Below are 15,858 nucleotides of genomic sequence, written 5' to 3' on the forward strand. Positions count from 1 at the left end.
CCGGTACCTGTGAATCGATACTGGTACCCAACGGTACCTTTTTTCGGTCCTATAGTCTCTAAAAATGTAATCTACCTACCTCAGTTGTGAAAAAAAAAATCCAAACTTCAAATAACCACATTTTCGACAGTTTTCGGCTTGCCATTGCCCCGACTGCTTTGTTGTTGAATCAAGTCAAATCCTAAGTAAGCATATATTGTGCGTGTGAACGTTGACATGAAAATAAAAAAGTTACAAAATAAATAAAAAAGTGTAAACAAATAAATAATAATAATAATTTTTTTTATTATCGGAGCTATCAATACTTTTATCGGGTTTATCGGGATGACGTCATAATTGCTGATATCGACCCGATAATTATCGACCCGATAATTATCGTGCATCCCTAATTATTATACATGACTATTCTATGCAAGTAGGCTATGTCTAAGCTATTTTACAATATTATACATGAACTATGTGCAATTATGCATAAGACTACATAAGACACTACATATGTAGGCGGCTGTTAACTTCATTCATCAAGGATGCTCACAACGAGACCGCACAATTTGACATCATGCCATATCACTATGTCTACAGACGGTATGAATTAATGTTGCTGAATTAAAGAATGAATAATTAAAACGTGCCCGACGCGCCTGCTTTTTGTTCATTCATTGGAGGAGATCCGCACTCGACAAAGCTCGACTTACATTCAGTTATTTTACAGCTGGTGACTTCATTCACGCTACAACGTCTACAATGTCTACAGACTATGAATTAATGTGGCTGAATTAAAGAATGAATAAGTAAAACGTGTCAAATCACATTTGTTTACCAACGATTTTGTTATTTGTGTACTATAAGATGAAAAAATTCGAACCCTGCTAACTAGCCAGAGTTGTGGGCACATCCAGTATGAAGAACAGCAATGGGTTGTGCTGAGAAACAAACTCTACCGCTTGCCAATGTCATTGGTGAGTAGAAAATGGGGCTTGGTGTCCAAAACTCTCAGACTACAGACTAATTGAGGACCATCTACAATTCTGCATATCGCTAGTGTATGTAAGTGGCAAGAACAACTCTTCTATGCTGTAACAGTAATGGGGGATGTGTCAATAAAACTGATTATTGATAGTAATGTATACGTGTGCTTTGAGTCAGAACAGTGTTTCATATACACAGTTTTGTGTCTTCTATAGTATGCAGATGTGGTGCAGGCATGTGAGAAGGCATCGTCTTCGTCCCCTCCCCCATGTCTTTGTCCCCCCCCCTCCCCCCTCTGTATATAATCGACCCCTGAGTGGGATGTCGAGGCCTTTTACCCGACTGATGAAGCTGATCGGTGTCCAGAAAGGTCTCCAGCCATATTCTCTATTACTTTGTTGTAACATTTGATCTTCTCTGGTTAATAAATTGTTATTAACCGGATCCACTTGACTGAGTAAGTTATTCATAATATTTACTATCTACTACACATGTATCCTCTTATATAGCTTGAGCACCCAGGTGACTTGAACTGTTCCAGTGACTAGAACTGTCCCAGTGACTGACTTGAACTGTCCCAGTGTCTTGAACTGTCTCAGTGACTTGAACTGTCCCAGTGTCTTGAACTGTCCCAGTGTCTTGAACTGTCTGTGTCTTGAACTGTCCCAGTGTCTTGAACTGTCCCAGTGTCTTGAACTGTCTCAGTGACTTGAACTGTCCCAGTGTCTTGAACTGTCTGTGTCTTGAACTGTCCCAATGTCTTGAACTGTCCCAGTGTCTTGAACTGTCTCAGTGACTTAAACTGTCCCAGTGTCTTGAACTGTCTGTGTCTTGAACTGTCCCAGGGGGCAAGATGCGGAAACTCAACTGGAGTTACTGCCTTACACCTGTTTTTTCTTCTGCATGGACTGATCCCATAACTAACTTTCAGTTATTTTTTCATACAGTATATAAAGCTCTTGATACATGTATGTGTTGATGTTACACTCTTCCAATCATTTCTATTATATGGTCATTGTTTGTTTAATCTATTGTCTATTTTCTATGGTTGTGAAGTTTATGTAATTTAGTAACTTGTACATGTACTGGTGTCTGTTCTTGTGATTATGACGTTCATGTACATTCGCAATCAACCTGCAAAGGGACTACAGATGCAAATGAACCTTTGGCTACAATCTGGTATATTTACAATGTTCATTAATATGTATTGTCCCTATTTTAAATACATTTATAAATTATGATGTGTGGGTGTATGCATGTATGCATGTATGTATGTATGTATGTATGTATGTATGTATGTATGTATGTATGTATGTATGTATGTATGTATGTATGTATGTATGTATGTATGTATGTATGTACGTATGTATGTATGTATGTGTGTAGTACGCACCAGCCGGTCCACTCCACTCAGTGTCTGGTTGGCATTGTAGAGGGAGTAGGTCAACTGGTACACGCCATCATTGGTCTCGCTGTTGCCGTAGAAACCAACACCCACCGCCACGCTGCGAAGAGACAAGAGCGAAGGACACGTTAGGTTTCGAGAGGACCAGTTAGACCATAGAACAGTCGTCTGGTAATCCGGAGGTTCCCGGTTAGATTCCCACTCCTCCCGGGGCAGCGTGTCAAAGTGTCCTTGAGCAAGACACTTAACCCCTAACTGCTCCCGATGAGCAGGTTGGCACCTTGCATGGTCGCCTCCGGCGTCGGTGTGTGAATGTGTGAGTGACTGGGTCAAATGTGAGGAACAAAGTGAAAAGCGCTTTGGATAGAAGCGCTATATAAATGCACCATTTACCATATAGGGTGTGTGCATGAGTCTGTCCCTAGTCTGAATAGGTTATTCCCCAGTTCCCCAGAATTCCCCATTCATGGCATTTCTGAACATTTCATATTACTAGGGGTGTAACAATGCATCGATGCATCGCAATGCATCGATCCTAAGGTGACGATTCAACTGCATCGATTTTCAAAATGTTAGTAGATTAGAATTATAATTTGTTTTAATAAACAAATATATATATATTTAATATAGATTTAGTTAGTTATAGTCCATATAGTCCATTCATGCTGAGTGAATCAGTTCCCCCAGCCACATTTTGTATTCCAATTTCTTTGGGGAAGATCGAAAATGTATCAAATCGCATCCAATCGAATCGTAGTCAAATGAAGAGATTTCATGATGCATTGAATCGTTGCCTGAAGAATCGTAATCTAATCGACTCGTTGTGGGGTCAAATATTTACACCCCTACATATTACTGTTACTTACAGTGGGGGGAGGAGCTGGCAGGACACCGAGTCTGACCAAAGACGTTCTTATACAGGAAGGACATTTTAAAAAGCAGCTTCGTCAATGGGATGAAAATGGAACAGATCCTGTCTCCTAAGTGGGCGGGACTTTTACACAGGCGCTAACCGTTAACACTGTGAGATGGCCGGACACAGGTCTCAAACAAACTAGTTTTTGGGGCCGAATCTACACGTCGATTTATGTTCAGAACACCTTCAAGTCTTTAAGATATTTACCTCGATTTCTAAAATAAAGAGTCCCGTTCGACCGAAGCCTTTGCATCCATCATTGAATGGTGCAGTAAACCAGCCAATGGCGTGCCTTGTTTAGCCCACATGACACATTACAGGAAGTGAGGAGGACTTTGAAAGGTCTCTGGCATAGAGGCATGATTTTTTCCCGTAGCATATGTGTGCGAAGACGCTCTCTGATTGGCTAGCCGCGTACAGCGAAGACCCTCTCTGATTGGTTTAGCGCCGAAGGGTCTCTTCCGCCTTGTACATATATATTATCTGCTTCAAAGTGGTTATGCTTTGGCCCTCTTTCGAAGTGGGTTATGCTTAGAGTTAGGGTTAGGGTTAGGGTTAGAGTTAGGGCTAGGGTTAAGGTTAGGGTTAGGGTTAAGCTTAAGGTTAGGGTTAGGGTTAGGCGGAAGAGACCCTTCGGCGCTAAACCAATCAGAGAGGGTCTTCGCTGTACGCGGCTAGCCAATCAGAGAGCGTCTTCGCACGCATAGGCTACGGAAAAAAATCACGCGACATAGAGATATACATAGAGTGAGCGGTTCTGAAAGATCCTGTGAGTCAGGTGATCTTCTTCTACAACACATGTAGGGGTGATCAACTGTTCTCATGTGTATACCGCCACCTAGAGGCTCCGATTTATTCTGTAATGAGGTTACTGACCCCAATCACTCTTTCCACTCAGTAAATGTGGATAATTCAGTGTTCCAACCACCACTGAATCTCAAATGAGGAGGATGCAGTTGTCTTCTGGGTAGAAAACAAGTGGAGTTTTCTGGTTTCGCCTCTAATGGGAAACACTGTGGCTGTGTTGTGTAGACAGGGAGCGTTCACTCTACGCATCTCTATGGTCTCTGGTCGGACCGACGAGACAGGAAACAGATGGGTCGGTGAGTGATTTATCACCATCTTTACTTCCTGTCCGACTCTCTTCTATCGACCTCTCCCTATTGGCTTCTGTTACTTGATTACTCAGCACTTTCACTCTTGTCTTATCGGGGGACGTTTGTAAAAAGGGGTACAAATAAAAAGAGAGCCTGCTTGTTAAAGGGGTTCCTGTCACCATTAAAGTCAATGATGGATGAATGGATGAATGAATGAAATTCATTCTCTATGTTTCTGCTCTGCCCATCTGTGGAGGAGGCTTGTTTTACTGGATCAAATGCACACACACACACACACACACACACACACACACACACACACACACACACACACACACACACACACACACACACACACACACACACACACACACACACACACACACACACACACACACACACACACACACACACACACACACACACACACACACACACACACACACACACACACACACACACACACACACACACACACACACACACACACACACACACACATCTAGAACTGCCTCTGTGAGCATCTGCAAGCTGTAGCCTCGAGCTAGTGTGTTTGCGTGTATGCACGTTTATGCGTTTCTTATCTAAAATTCTAGTGAATGAAATTGTGAAATTAAATGATTTTCCATTTTGTCTGGGGGACACCCCCTGGAACCCCCCTCAGGGACCCCCGGGGCCCCCTGTTGAGAGCCACAGCCATTAAAGTCTCCCCGATCCTATTAATCATGGCCTCTGTCCATACATCAGACCTATAAATACACCCTCCATCTGCCGGCTCATCCTAGAGAACATTAAAGACACTCCAGATGGGGGCCAAGGCCGGGGACCAAATGGGAAGCAGGTGGGGGGGTTGAGCCATAAGGCAGTAGGGATGCACTCCGATACTGATATTGGTTATTGGCAGGGGTGTAAAGAACTTGAGTAACTTGAGAAAACATACTTTTTACTCCTTACATTTAAAATGCAGACCTACAAAGTACAAAGTACAAATCTCGCAGGTCCAACCATTTTAATTAGTATATTTGTTTCTCTGGCCAAAGATTAACCCACCCATACCCGTGCTGATTGGTCCTTGTGCAAGACTAGAAAGTGGGGATATTTGATTAAACACCTGCTATCAGAAGAATAGAGTCAGAAAAAAAGTTTTAACTTTTTAGTACTTAAGTACATTTAAAAGTAGAAACTTTTTTACTTTTACTCAAGTGTGTTTTTAGCCAGATACTCTGACTTTTACTTGAGTACGATTTTGAGACTAGATATAATTTATTGGTATCGATAGGCTAAACCACGAGTCTCGGTATCAGAGAATTCCCCCCCGATTCTAAAATCTGAAACATGGCCGAAATCAAAGCGAAGTGACTTGATTTGCTGCGTTTAAAAAAAATAAACACACACAGAATCATGTTAGATGGACTACATTTCATATAGAGCTTTTATCAACTTATGCCTCGCATTCAACCATGCAAGGTGCCAACCTGCTCATTGGGAGCTGTCTGGGGGTTAGGTGTCTCGCTCAAGGAGGACGCGCTGCTGGGAGGAGACGGAATCTAATTACCAGTCGACCGCACTACCTCCTGAGCCACTGTTAGATAATGTCTTTCTAATGGAGAAACGTGTATTATACAGTATATCTATAACCATCTCCGGTCAATGGTCTCTAACTACACACCCTCAAGACCCCTACGCTCTGCATCTTCTGGCCGCCTCAGACCCACTCCTATCAGAGCTCCGGGCGGGTCATCAAAGAGAAGTCGCCTATTCACGGTCCTTGCCCCACAATGGTGGAACGAACTGCCCACCACAGTTAGGACAGCCGAAACCCAGCGACTAAAGACGCACTTCTTCTTTTGTTTATCAAACCCTAACTAACCTTACTGTCATGCACTTGTCCTAATTATACTAACCTACACTGTAGCACTCAACACTTTGATGAACATTGTTACTCAGCTGATAGAGTTGTGCCCTTCCTGATGACTTGTCGTACAGAACTTGTAAGTCGCTCTGGATAAAAGCGTCAGCTAAATGACTAAATGTAAATGTAAAATGATGTAAATATCTCAATCCTTTGTATACAATGACTCCAAACTGATGATGTAGGTCTATAATGTCCAGTATCAGTTCAGATAGGTACTCTCAGTATCTGAAACTGAAAGTTTAGCACTCTGAATCACTATCAGCAGTGAAACTGGAACCATGCCAGGTAGTTTATAGACATGCTGCAGCTGGGCGGCTAGGTGGTGTAGTGGGCAAGGCACTCGCCACCAGTGTGGAGACGCTAGGATTCGCGTGTTCGAATCCAGCTCTCCACATTGTTTTCAGTTTAGCTGGTCGTCCGCAGTAATACACATTGGCCGTATTACGGGGAGGGAAAACTGAAGGGTGGGGATCGAACGTTGTGAACAAGTGACTCCTACAAGTCGGTTGGTGCGCCTGCGCAGTAGAATCAGGAAGTGTCGGGGGCAGCGTGAGCCTCCCACGCGTTACTCCTCGACACTGAGATCGAGCTGCGCAGGTGAAAAGATGCGACTGCTGTTACCTCAAGTACTGGAGGGGACTTGTGCTATGTATGACTTAGTCCACATTGCAGCCGGCTTGTGGGAGGCAAGAAACAGCGTTCGTGACAGGGGAGGGTTGAATTGGATGATACGAAATTGGGATGGGAGAAAATATAGAAAAATGGGAGAAAAAGTGGATAAAAAAAAAAGACATGCTGCAGCTCAACTCTTAAACCTCTGGACTCTGTCACTCAGATGCCTTCAGATTCACTACCGCTGATGGATAGGATACTCACAAATCGAATCGATTTGTAAATCAAATCAAATGTATTTGTATAGCCCCGAGATATCACATGGAATAGCCCCCATGGGCTGTACACGTTTTCTTGTACAAGTCTTGAAGAAACATCACAAAAGATCAAAAACAAAAGCCACCATCAAATCCAAATATGCGACACTCCCAGACATTCCCCAATGAAGATAAGGAACGACTCACTATAAACCTAGCAATAGAAGAAAAAAAAGAAGCACAACAGGCGGCGTGGAGGAGAGAAACCTGGGATGTTCAAACGCTGAACGCATTTCATTGTATACTTGTATGCCGTGACAAATAAAACTCTTGACTTGACTTGACTTGAGGGGATCCCCCCAACAGGATGTCGGTGATAATATAGTGTTGCAATTGGATGATAGATGGATGGAGAGTAGAACAGGCTAATAATTGTGTTGGAATGGAATTGTAGAACGTACTGTATGTGACCCATTCTAGTAACTGGCTAGTTCTTACATTCCCCCAAGTTTGCTCGGAACGTGGCAGATCAGTATTTTACTTTGATACCTCTAGATTGATTGATTGATTGAACATTTTATTAACAGATTGCAGAATGGGTACAATACAGTACGGCTCAATACACACAATTGTTAAGGGGATGCAGACCAGAAAAATACTTTCATCTTGTTTATCAGGGTCCCCCATTTTCAATTCATGGCTCATGGAATGACCTCCAACGCGCTCTAAAGATTGAAATGATCTCCTCTGAGTTTAGGACCCTGATCTCTAACCACCGTCTGTCAAGTTGTACCTGTTTTTAGTTTATCAACAGAGAACCTTCTCTCCTGTGTCTCCTCTACTCTATCTCCCTCTCAGCCTTCCTACTGTCTCAATAAAGAACCTTCTCTCCTGTGTCTCCTCTACTCTGTCTCCCTCTCAGCCTTCCTACTGTCTCAATAGAGAACCTTCTCTCCTGTGTCTCCTCTACTCTGTCTCCCTCTCAGCCTTCCTACTGTCTCAATAAAGATTATTCTCTCCTGTGTCTCCTCTACTCTGTCTCCCTCTCAGCCTTCCTACTGTCTCAATAAAGATTATTCTCTCTTGTGTCTCCCCTACTCTGTCTCCCTCTCAGCCTTCCTACTGTCTCAATAAAGAACCTTCTCTCCTGTGTCTCCCCTACTCTGTCTCCCTCTCAGCCTTCCTACTGTCTCAATAAAGATTATTCTCTCCTGTGTCTCCCCTACTCTGTCTCCATCTCAGCCTTCCTACTGTCTCAATAAAGATAATTCTCTCCTGTGTCTCCCCTACTCTGTCTCCCTCTCAGCCTTCCTACTGTCTCAATAGAGAACCTTCTCTCCTGTGTCTCCCCTACTCTGTCTCCCTCTCAGCATTCCTACTGTCTCAATAAAGAACCACCTTCACTCTTGTGTCTCTTGTTTCAAGATGATTTTAGTTTTTATGAAACGAGCCAATTTTCCCCCTTGTTAATCAGATTCATCAAGAGTCAAGACTCATTACAAGATAAATTAAATTACTTGGAAGTAGGGATGTCCCGATCACGTTTTTTTGCTCCCGATCCAATCCCGATCATGTGATTTTGAGTATCTACCGATACCGATCTTTCCCGATCCGATCAAAAAAAAATATATATATATATATATATATTTTTTTTTTTTTTTTTACTTTTTTTTTATTTATTCAACAAACATGACCATGTTCACGTCTTAAACTCATACTGAGGCCTTAGTTTTGGTTTTAAATTGCATATCATCATTCATTTATTTATTGTCACACAGAGCAGAAGAATTTTGCCAAAACAAACCAATAGTATCCAGCTGCAGAACGGCAGACCAGCCACGCCTCTCGCGTCAATACTTCAGGCAACCAACTTGCGTTCAGCGTTTCTCTGATTGGCCACGACGCCCATGTGACCGCGGCAGAGCGAGAGAGCGGCAGCGCGGAAATAGGCTGCATTCTATTGCCATGCTCTGCGACAAACTCTAACCTTAACCAACTCCGAAAGAATGCCTAAACTTAACCCTAACCTTAACCAACTCCGAAAGAATGCCTAAACTTAACCCTAACCTTAACCAACTCCGAAAGAATGCCTAAACTTAACCGGCGAAAGAAAGACGTTTATATAGAGAGGCGATAAATTAATTAAACGTAAGAAAAAAAGAAAAAAAAATTGAAGTGATTCGAACTTGTCACCAACTGGACCGCAGGCTCCACAGCAAGGCGGCGAACGAGTTGAGCTAACCGTCGATGTTAAAACAGGGGGGATTGCGTGCGGCAACCTGCGCGCCGCTGCCGCTCTGCCGCTGCCGCCTGCCGCTGCCGCTGCGCTCTGCCGCGGGGGTGTGCTAGGCGCAAGTTGGTTGCCTGAAGTAATGAAGCACGCCTCTCAGACCCAAACGCATTTCCTTTGATTTAATTATACATCAAATGATTTATGTCAAGGATTGCAATGCCTCGCTTGAATGAAGTTAACTTTTCACCTGTATAATGTCAACATTCAGGGTGAATGTAATGTGAGAAATTGGAAATTGGAAAAATTTGTTAAAAAAAATTACATTTGGGTCTGATAGTGTGGCTGGTCTGCCGTTCTGCAACTGGATACTATTGGTTTGTTTTGGCAAAATTCTTCTGCTCTGTGTGACAATAAATAAATGAATGATGATATGCAATTTAAAACCAAAACTAAGGCCTCAGTATGAGTTTAAGACGTGAACATGGTCATGTTTGTTGAATAAAATAAAAAAAGTAAAAAAAGAATAATAATAATAAAAAAATCCAGATTTTTAATTTTTTTATCCCGATCTTCGGAAAATCACGTGATCGGCCCGGGACATCCCTACTTGGAAGAATGCAAATAATTGAATTTGAACCCAGCTCCTTTATGAGTGTGTGACAGTATGGTGGTCTGGTCTGGTTTAGGAGCAGAACAGGATGATCTTATTATTACCATAATTAAAACAATGATGGGAGAGGATAATTAGACAAGAACCCCTGCTGGTTAACCTCCCACACTGCAGTGACTCACATGTCTGGTATATATATATATATAGAGAGAGAGAGAGAGAGAGAGAGAGAGAGAGAGAGAGAGAGAGAGAGAGAGAGAGAGAGAGAGAGAGAGAGAGAGAGAGAGAGAGAGAGAGAGAGAGAGAGAGAGAGAGAGAGAGAGAGAGAGAGAGAGAGAGAGAGAGAGAGAGAGAGAGAGAGAGAGAGAGAGAGAGAGATGAATGTTTGTCTTGGGCAGCCCTCAGTCAGGTTTGCTTATTAAAAGCCTTGCTCACAGTGAGAGAAAAACTATGAACGTCCCCCTGATATGCAGGCAGTGTACTGCGTAGACCACAGCTAATTGCTATTCGTGGCCCTTGTAGATTTCAAAATAACCCCAAAGCCACTTAAATGTTTGAGTTCAATGAAAAACAAAAAGCTTAAATTGATCTGCAACCATAAAAAGAGGTCCTGGAATAGTCAGTGGGGCTGAAAAAAAGCAGTGTTATTGCTACGGCTGAGCTTTTATCTCCGAGTTCTTCTGTAAACAGAAACGTTCTGTTTCACACGGTTGTAGTTGAGACTTGGGGCAACATTTGTTGCACCCATTATGCAAAAAACCTTATTGTCAGCTCCTCTTTAAAGGGGAACTATTTTACTATTTCTTTCACTATTTGGGCACTTTTACACAATTCCTGTCAGTTTATGGAACACCTCTGTAATTTTTTTTATTCATTGTTTTGTATTTCTAACCAAGTCCTCAAAAACAGCATTTTTCTACCTCAAGATCTTAAGCCGTTTTGAGCCTGGACCTGTTTGAGTCTCCAACCACAATGGTAACTGTGCTGAGTGTGTGAGTCTCAACATGCAGCTGAGTCTCTCTGACATCACAAATCAGCACATTTTCAGATGACTCAGTTCAGTGAGGGTGAATATTGTGAGAGGAGAATTGGAAGAATGCGCCAATATGAGAATTAGAGACATAGATCATATTAATATAAGTCCACATAGCTAGGAAACAATGCTAAACACTGAAAGAGGCCATTTATAAGATAGTTCCCCTTTAAGCCATTTGTATGAAGAACGCAGATGCCATTTCTCAAACAATCATCAACCGACAAACGCCATTGATAGGCCTTTCACACCGGCCGGGCTCCATGCCGGAGCCGGTTCCCGAACGTAATCTCGAACCGGCTGACGCGTTCACAGCGGGAATAATTGGTTCGGAACATGACGGAGGCTTTAGTTCGGCCCTCTAAGAAAACACTGAGCACCGATTTTTCATGTTCCAAACCAATTATTCCCGGTGTGAACGCGCCGGCCGGTTGGACATTACGTTCGGGAACCGACTCCGGCACGGTGTAAAAGGCCTATGTGTGGCACAGGGGTAGGCTACAAGTTGAGTGGTTGTTTGTGCTACCAACTGAAAGTATCGTCTGGGACTTTGGCTTTTTGTGAGGGGTTGTAGCCTGAAACTGCATTCTGAATAGCATTGTGGGCAAAGCCCCCGTTTGATTACATGCAGAATGTTTGACCTCCGTACTCTAAGGAAAACACAAGGAATTTGACTTGATGAAGTGAGCAGATTATGGACAGTATCATGGACACGCAACAAGATTTATACTGAATGGGCGGCTGAGTGGCGCAGTGGGCAAGGCGCTCGCCACTAACACAGGAGATGCTGGTATCGAGCCCAGCTCTCGCCGTTGCTACCGGCTTGGCCGGCCGTCATACTAACACAATTGGCAGTGTTAGAGAGTGGGAAAGCCGGTGGGTGGGGATTGGACGTTGTGGACAGCGACTCCTACAGGTCGGTTGGGTGACACCGGTGCGGCGGAAACAGGAAGTATCGGGGGCAGCGTGAGCCTCCCACGCGTTACTCCTTGCCACTGAGAGTTCGAGCTGCTGCGGTGAAAAGATGCGACAGGCTGCCTCCTCGTGTACCGGAGGGGACACGTGATGCAAGGCTTCTATCCTATACAAATGTCCTAACCCAGTTGTACAATAAAGACCAAGCATGGCTTTGTCAGTATTCCAATGTACAGCCCCACCCAACCCCACCCCACCTACCCAACCTCCTCCAATGTACAGTTTCCATGTCAAATGTATGTCAGTATTCCAATGTACAGTGTGTCCCCCCCCTACCCAACCCCCCCCCCCCCCCCACCTCCAATGTACAGCCCCACCCCACCTACCCAACCTCCCCCAATGCACAGTTTCTATGTCAAATGTATATACTCTTCTTCTGGATTTTTTTAGTATCACAAACAGTACTGTATTTGAAAATCTGGTATGTCATAAATGTATAGATGTAGCAGTACTGTCTATCTGTATGTCATGTGTGTCATATGATGAATTGAAAATGGGGGACCCTGATGGAAACAAGACGAAAGTCTTTCTCAGGTCTGCATCCTCTTAACAATTGTATGTATTGAGCTGTACTGTACTGACCCATTCTGCAATCTGTTAATAAACTTTTCAATCAATCAATCAATCAATCAATTCAATTCAATCAATCCTCACTACAGCCGACCAGTGGGAGGCATAGTCTAGCAACGTTCAAGACAGGGGAGGGAAGAATTGAAAATACGAAATTGGGATGGGAGAAAAATAGAAAATGGGGAGAAAAAGTGGATAAAAAAAAATAAAAAATTATACTGAATGATCTGAGGACGGTGTTAGTCTGAGACTGGCAACGTGTTAAATTAGGGTCACCGGTGGCACGTTAAATCATCAACACACTGTAAAGCACTTTGAGTGTCTAGAAAATCACTATAGTATATAAATGTCATTCTTTCATTTTTCATTTCATACAGGTAAAAATCTCATCTCACAGTCTCATTTACAAGAGCGACCTGATCCACCAAACAAACACATAACAAATACATAAAACAAGTTCCAGACAAAAACAAGACAAGTAACTAAAATCTAACTAAATCTAACTAAAATCTAAGATAAATGGAATTAAGAGCAAGAACAAGAACAGGCCCCCATGGATGCCCTTTCAATATTGCGTATAAGAAGCTTAAAATCTCCAATGGGAATTAGGTTCGGGAGCCTCAGTTGCTTCTGTAATAAGTTCCACGTAGATGGGGCAGAACAGGAAATGGCTGTTTTTCCCGAGTTCTGTGCGGGCAAATGGTACAGAGAGAGTTAAAAAATCTTGTGACCGCAGGCCAAAACGACTGCACAACTGTTTCTGCACCATTCCTTCATTCCTTTATTCATTCCATAATTCATTCATTCGTTCCTTCCTTCCTTCCTTCATTCAAAAGCTTCTACATTTTAAGAGATGAGCCAGCACATGGTGACCCTTGCATGATCTGGACACGTTTATCAACGGTAGTATCTAGATCCAATTGCCTGGAAGGACATCTCAAGTTGCATAGCTAGAAGTCGTCGTCATAATTTCCACCTAGAAAGTTGTTTATAACCCTTATAATCCTTATAACCCTTATAATTAAAAATGTGGTCCGTTTAGGTCACAGCTCCTTCAGTCAATCCTGTTTTGCAGTCAGAGCCACTCAGTTTTGGATTGATTGATTGAAAATTTTATTAACAGATTGCAGAATGGGTACAATACAGTACAGCTCAATACACACAATTGTTAAGGGGATGCAGACCAGAGAAAGACTTTCGTCTTGTTTACATCAGGTCCCCCATTTTCAATTCATCATAACATATATGACATACATACAAGAAGAGGGTCTTGTGTATTATTGGGTTTAATAGGACATTTATTGTACATTGGAGGGGGTTGCGTTAGGACATTTACAGGGGCCAGTTTCGAATTGCAGTCTCTCGTAGGTGCTCTTTGAGAGTGGTTTTGAAAGTGGGTAGTGATTCACATTCCTTTACAGCTTTGGGTAGGGCGTTCCACATTGATGTGGCATAATTGCAAAACGTGTTTAGTCCCTTGTTTGAGCCGAATCTGGGTTTAACATGATTTGTGGAGCTCCCTCTGGTGTTGTGGTCGTGGTATTCACTGACCTTTGGGAAGTATTTTGACATGTATATGGGTACCTTAGTCATGTAGTGTATCTTGTAGACCAGGCCCATTGCAAGTTGCTGTACTCTGTCGTCTACTCTAAGCCATCCTAGGTTGTCAAAGTGGGCAGGGGTGAGGTGGGTTCTAGGAGTAAGGTCAAGCAGTAGTCTGACCAGTTTGTTTTGTGATGTTTGTAATTTTGTTTTTAGCGCCTTTGAGGTGCTTTGGTACCATGAGGTGCAAGCATAGTCGTAGTACCCTTGAATGAGTGCTCCTGCCAGAGTCTTCAGGGTATTCTTGTTTACCAGAGAGGAGATCCGGTACAAGAATCTAGTTCATTGGTTGACTTTTTTTTTTATTACATTGGATGCCATTTTGTCACAAGAAAGATTTGCCTCTAGGATGGAACCTAGGTATGTAATTTCATCTTTCCTTATGACAATATTGTCACCCACTGTAACTGAGAAGCCGTCGGTCTTGCTGAGTTTGTTATTTGAACCGAAGAGAATGGACTCTGTTTTACCCAGGTGTAATGATAGTTTGTTATCAGCGAGCCAGGTGCAGATTTTGCCTAGTTCAGAGCTGAAGGTTTTTTCAACCTGCAACTTGTTCTTGTCAGAGACCAGCAGGGCTGAGTTGTCCGCGAACAGGAACAAGTTGCAGTCACAAGCTGACGACATGTCATTTGCATAAATTAGGAACAGTAGCGGTCCTAGTATGCTTCCTTGTGGAACACCACAGCTCACTGGAAGGGGGGGGGGGGGATAGGGTACCGTTTACCTCCACCATCTGTTCTCTCCCCTCCAGGTAGGATTGCATCCAGCTCACTGATAGACTATCAAAACCAATTGCTTTTAGCTTGTCAATCAGAATGGAGTGATTGACAGTGTCGAAGGCCTTTTGTAGGTCCAGCATGACCATGCCGCAGTATTTGCCCGCGTCCACCTCTTGTTTGATGTGGTCGTTCAAATAGAGAAGGCATGTGTCAGTGGCGAGGTACTTTTCGACCTGTTCGTAGACTATTTTTTCCATGACTTTCGAGATGGAGGTAAGTTGTGGAAACAGGGCATCTAATTTTCTGCCCTTTTTGTGCAGGGGTGTTACTCTCGTAATTTTGAAGTCTTTGGGTACGTGTCCCTGTTTTATGGAGAGGTTTATTATGTGTGTGATGACTGGAGTGATGGCGGCTGCTGAGTCTCTGAGGAATTTGGAGGGGATATTGTCATGGCCAGTGGCCTTGTTAGGTTGGAGGGCGCTCAGTTTTTTTTAGTACCTCAGCTGTTGTTACCATTTCTAGTTTGAAATCGTCTTTGCGGACCCCTAGGTTATTGTAGTAGGCTATGATGTGTTCTACCCCAAAATGCCCTGAGTGGGAGGGTAGTTTGTTTACCAGTGTTGTGGCTATGTTTGTGAAGAAAATGTTTAAGTAATTGGCTACATCCAGCTTGTCTGTGATGAGCGTGTTGTCCGTCTTTATGTTTATGTTTGAAAATCTTTTTTCAAATATTTTTTTAAGTTTTTTACTGCAGCCTAGTTTTTTTACTAGAACATCCTACCAACTGAAATAAGATACTGTGCTACCTACCACACCTTTACAAATAAACTCAAGACCTGGCTATTAACAAATCAAACCAAATGTGACCACTTTTAGGTCGCTTTCACATATAGTTTTGGTGGATTCTGTGCGGTTCTGGGGGTGAAGTTGCAACATTGTTGC

At 42.9% G+C, this 15,858-nt stretch overlaps 1 protein-coding gene across 1 annotated transcript in view; it reads right to left on the reverse strand.

Annotated features, from left to right (window-relative positions):
• ttyh2 (tweety family member 2) overlaps window positions 1–15,858 on the reverse strand; it is a 260,383-nt gene that overhangs the window by 174,208 nt on the left and 70,317 nt on the right. The window contains 1 exon segment of the mRNA XM_084330305.1: window positions 2,363–2,474. Within this exon segment, the coding sequence (XP_084186431.1) occupies window positions 2,363–2,474 (112 nt within the window).

This window comes from Notolepis coatsorum (assembly GCF_963971535.1).
Source record: "Notolepis coatsorum genome assembly, chromosome: 15".
NCBI lineage: Eukaryota > Metazoa > Chordata > Actinopteri > Aulopiformes > Paralepididae > Notolepis > Notolepis coatsorum.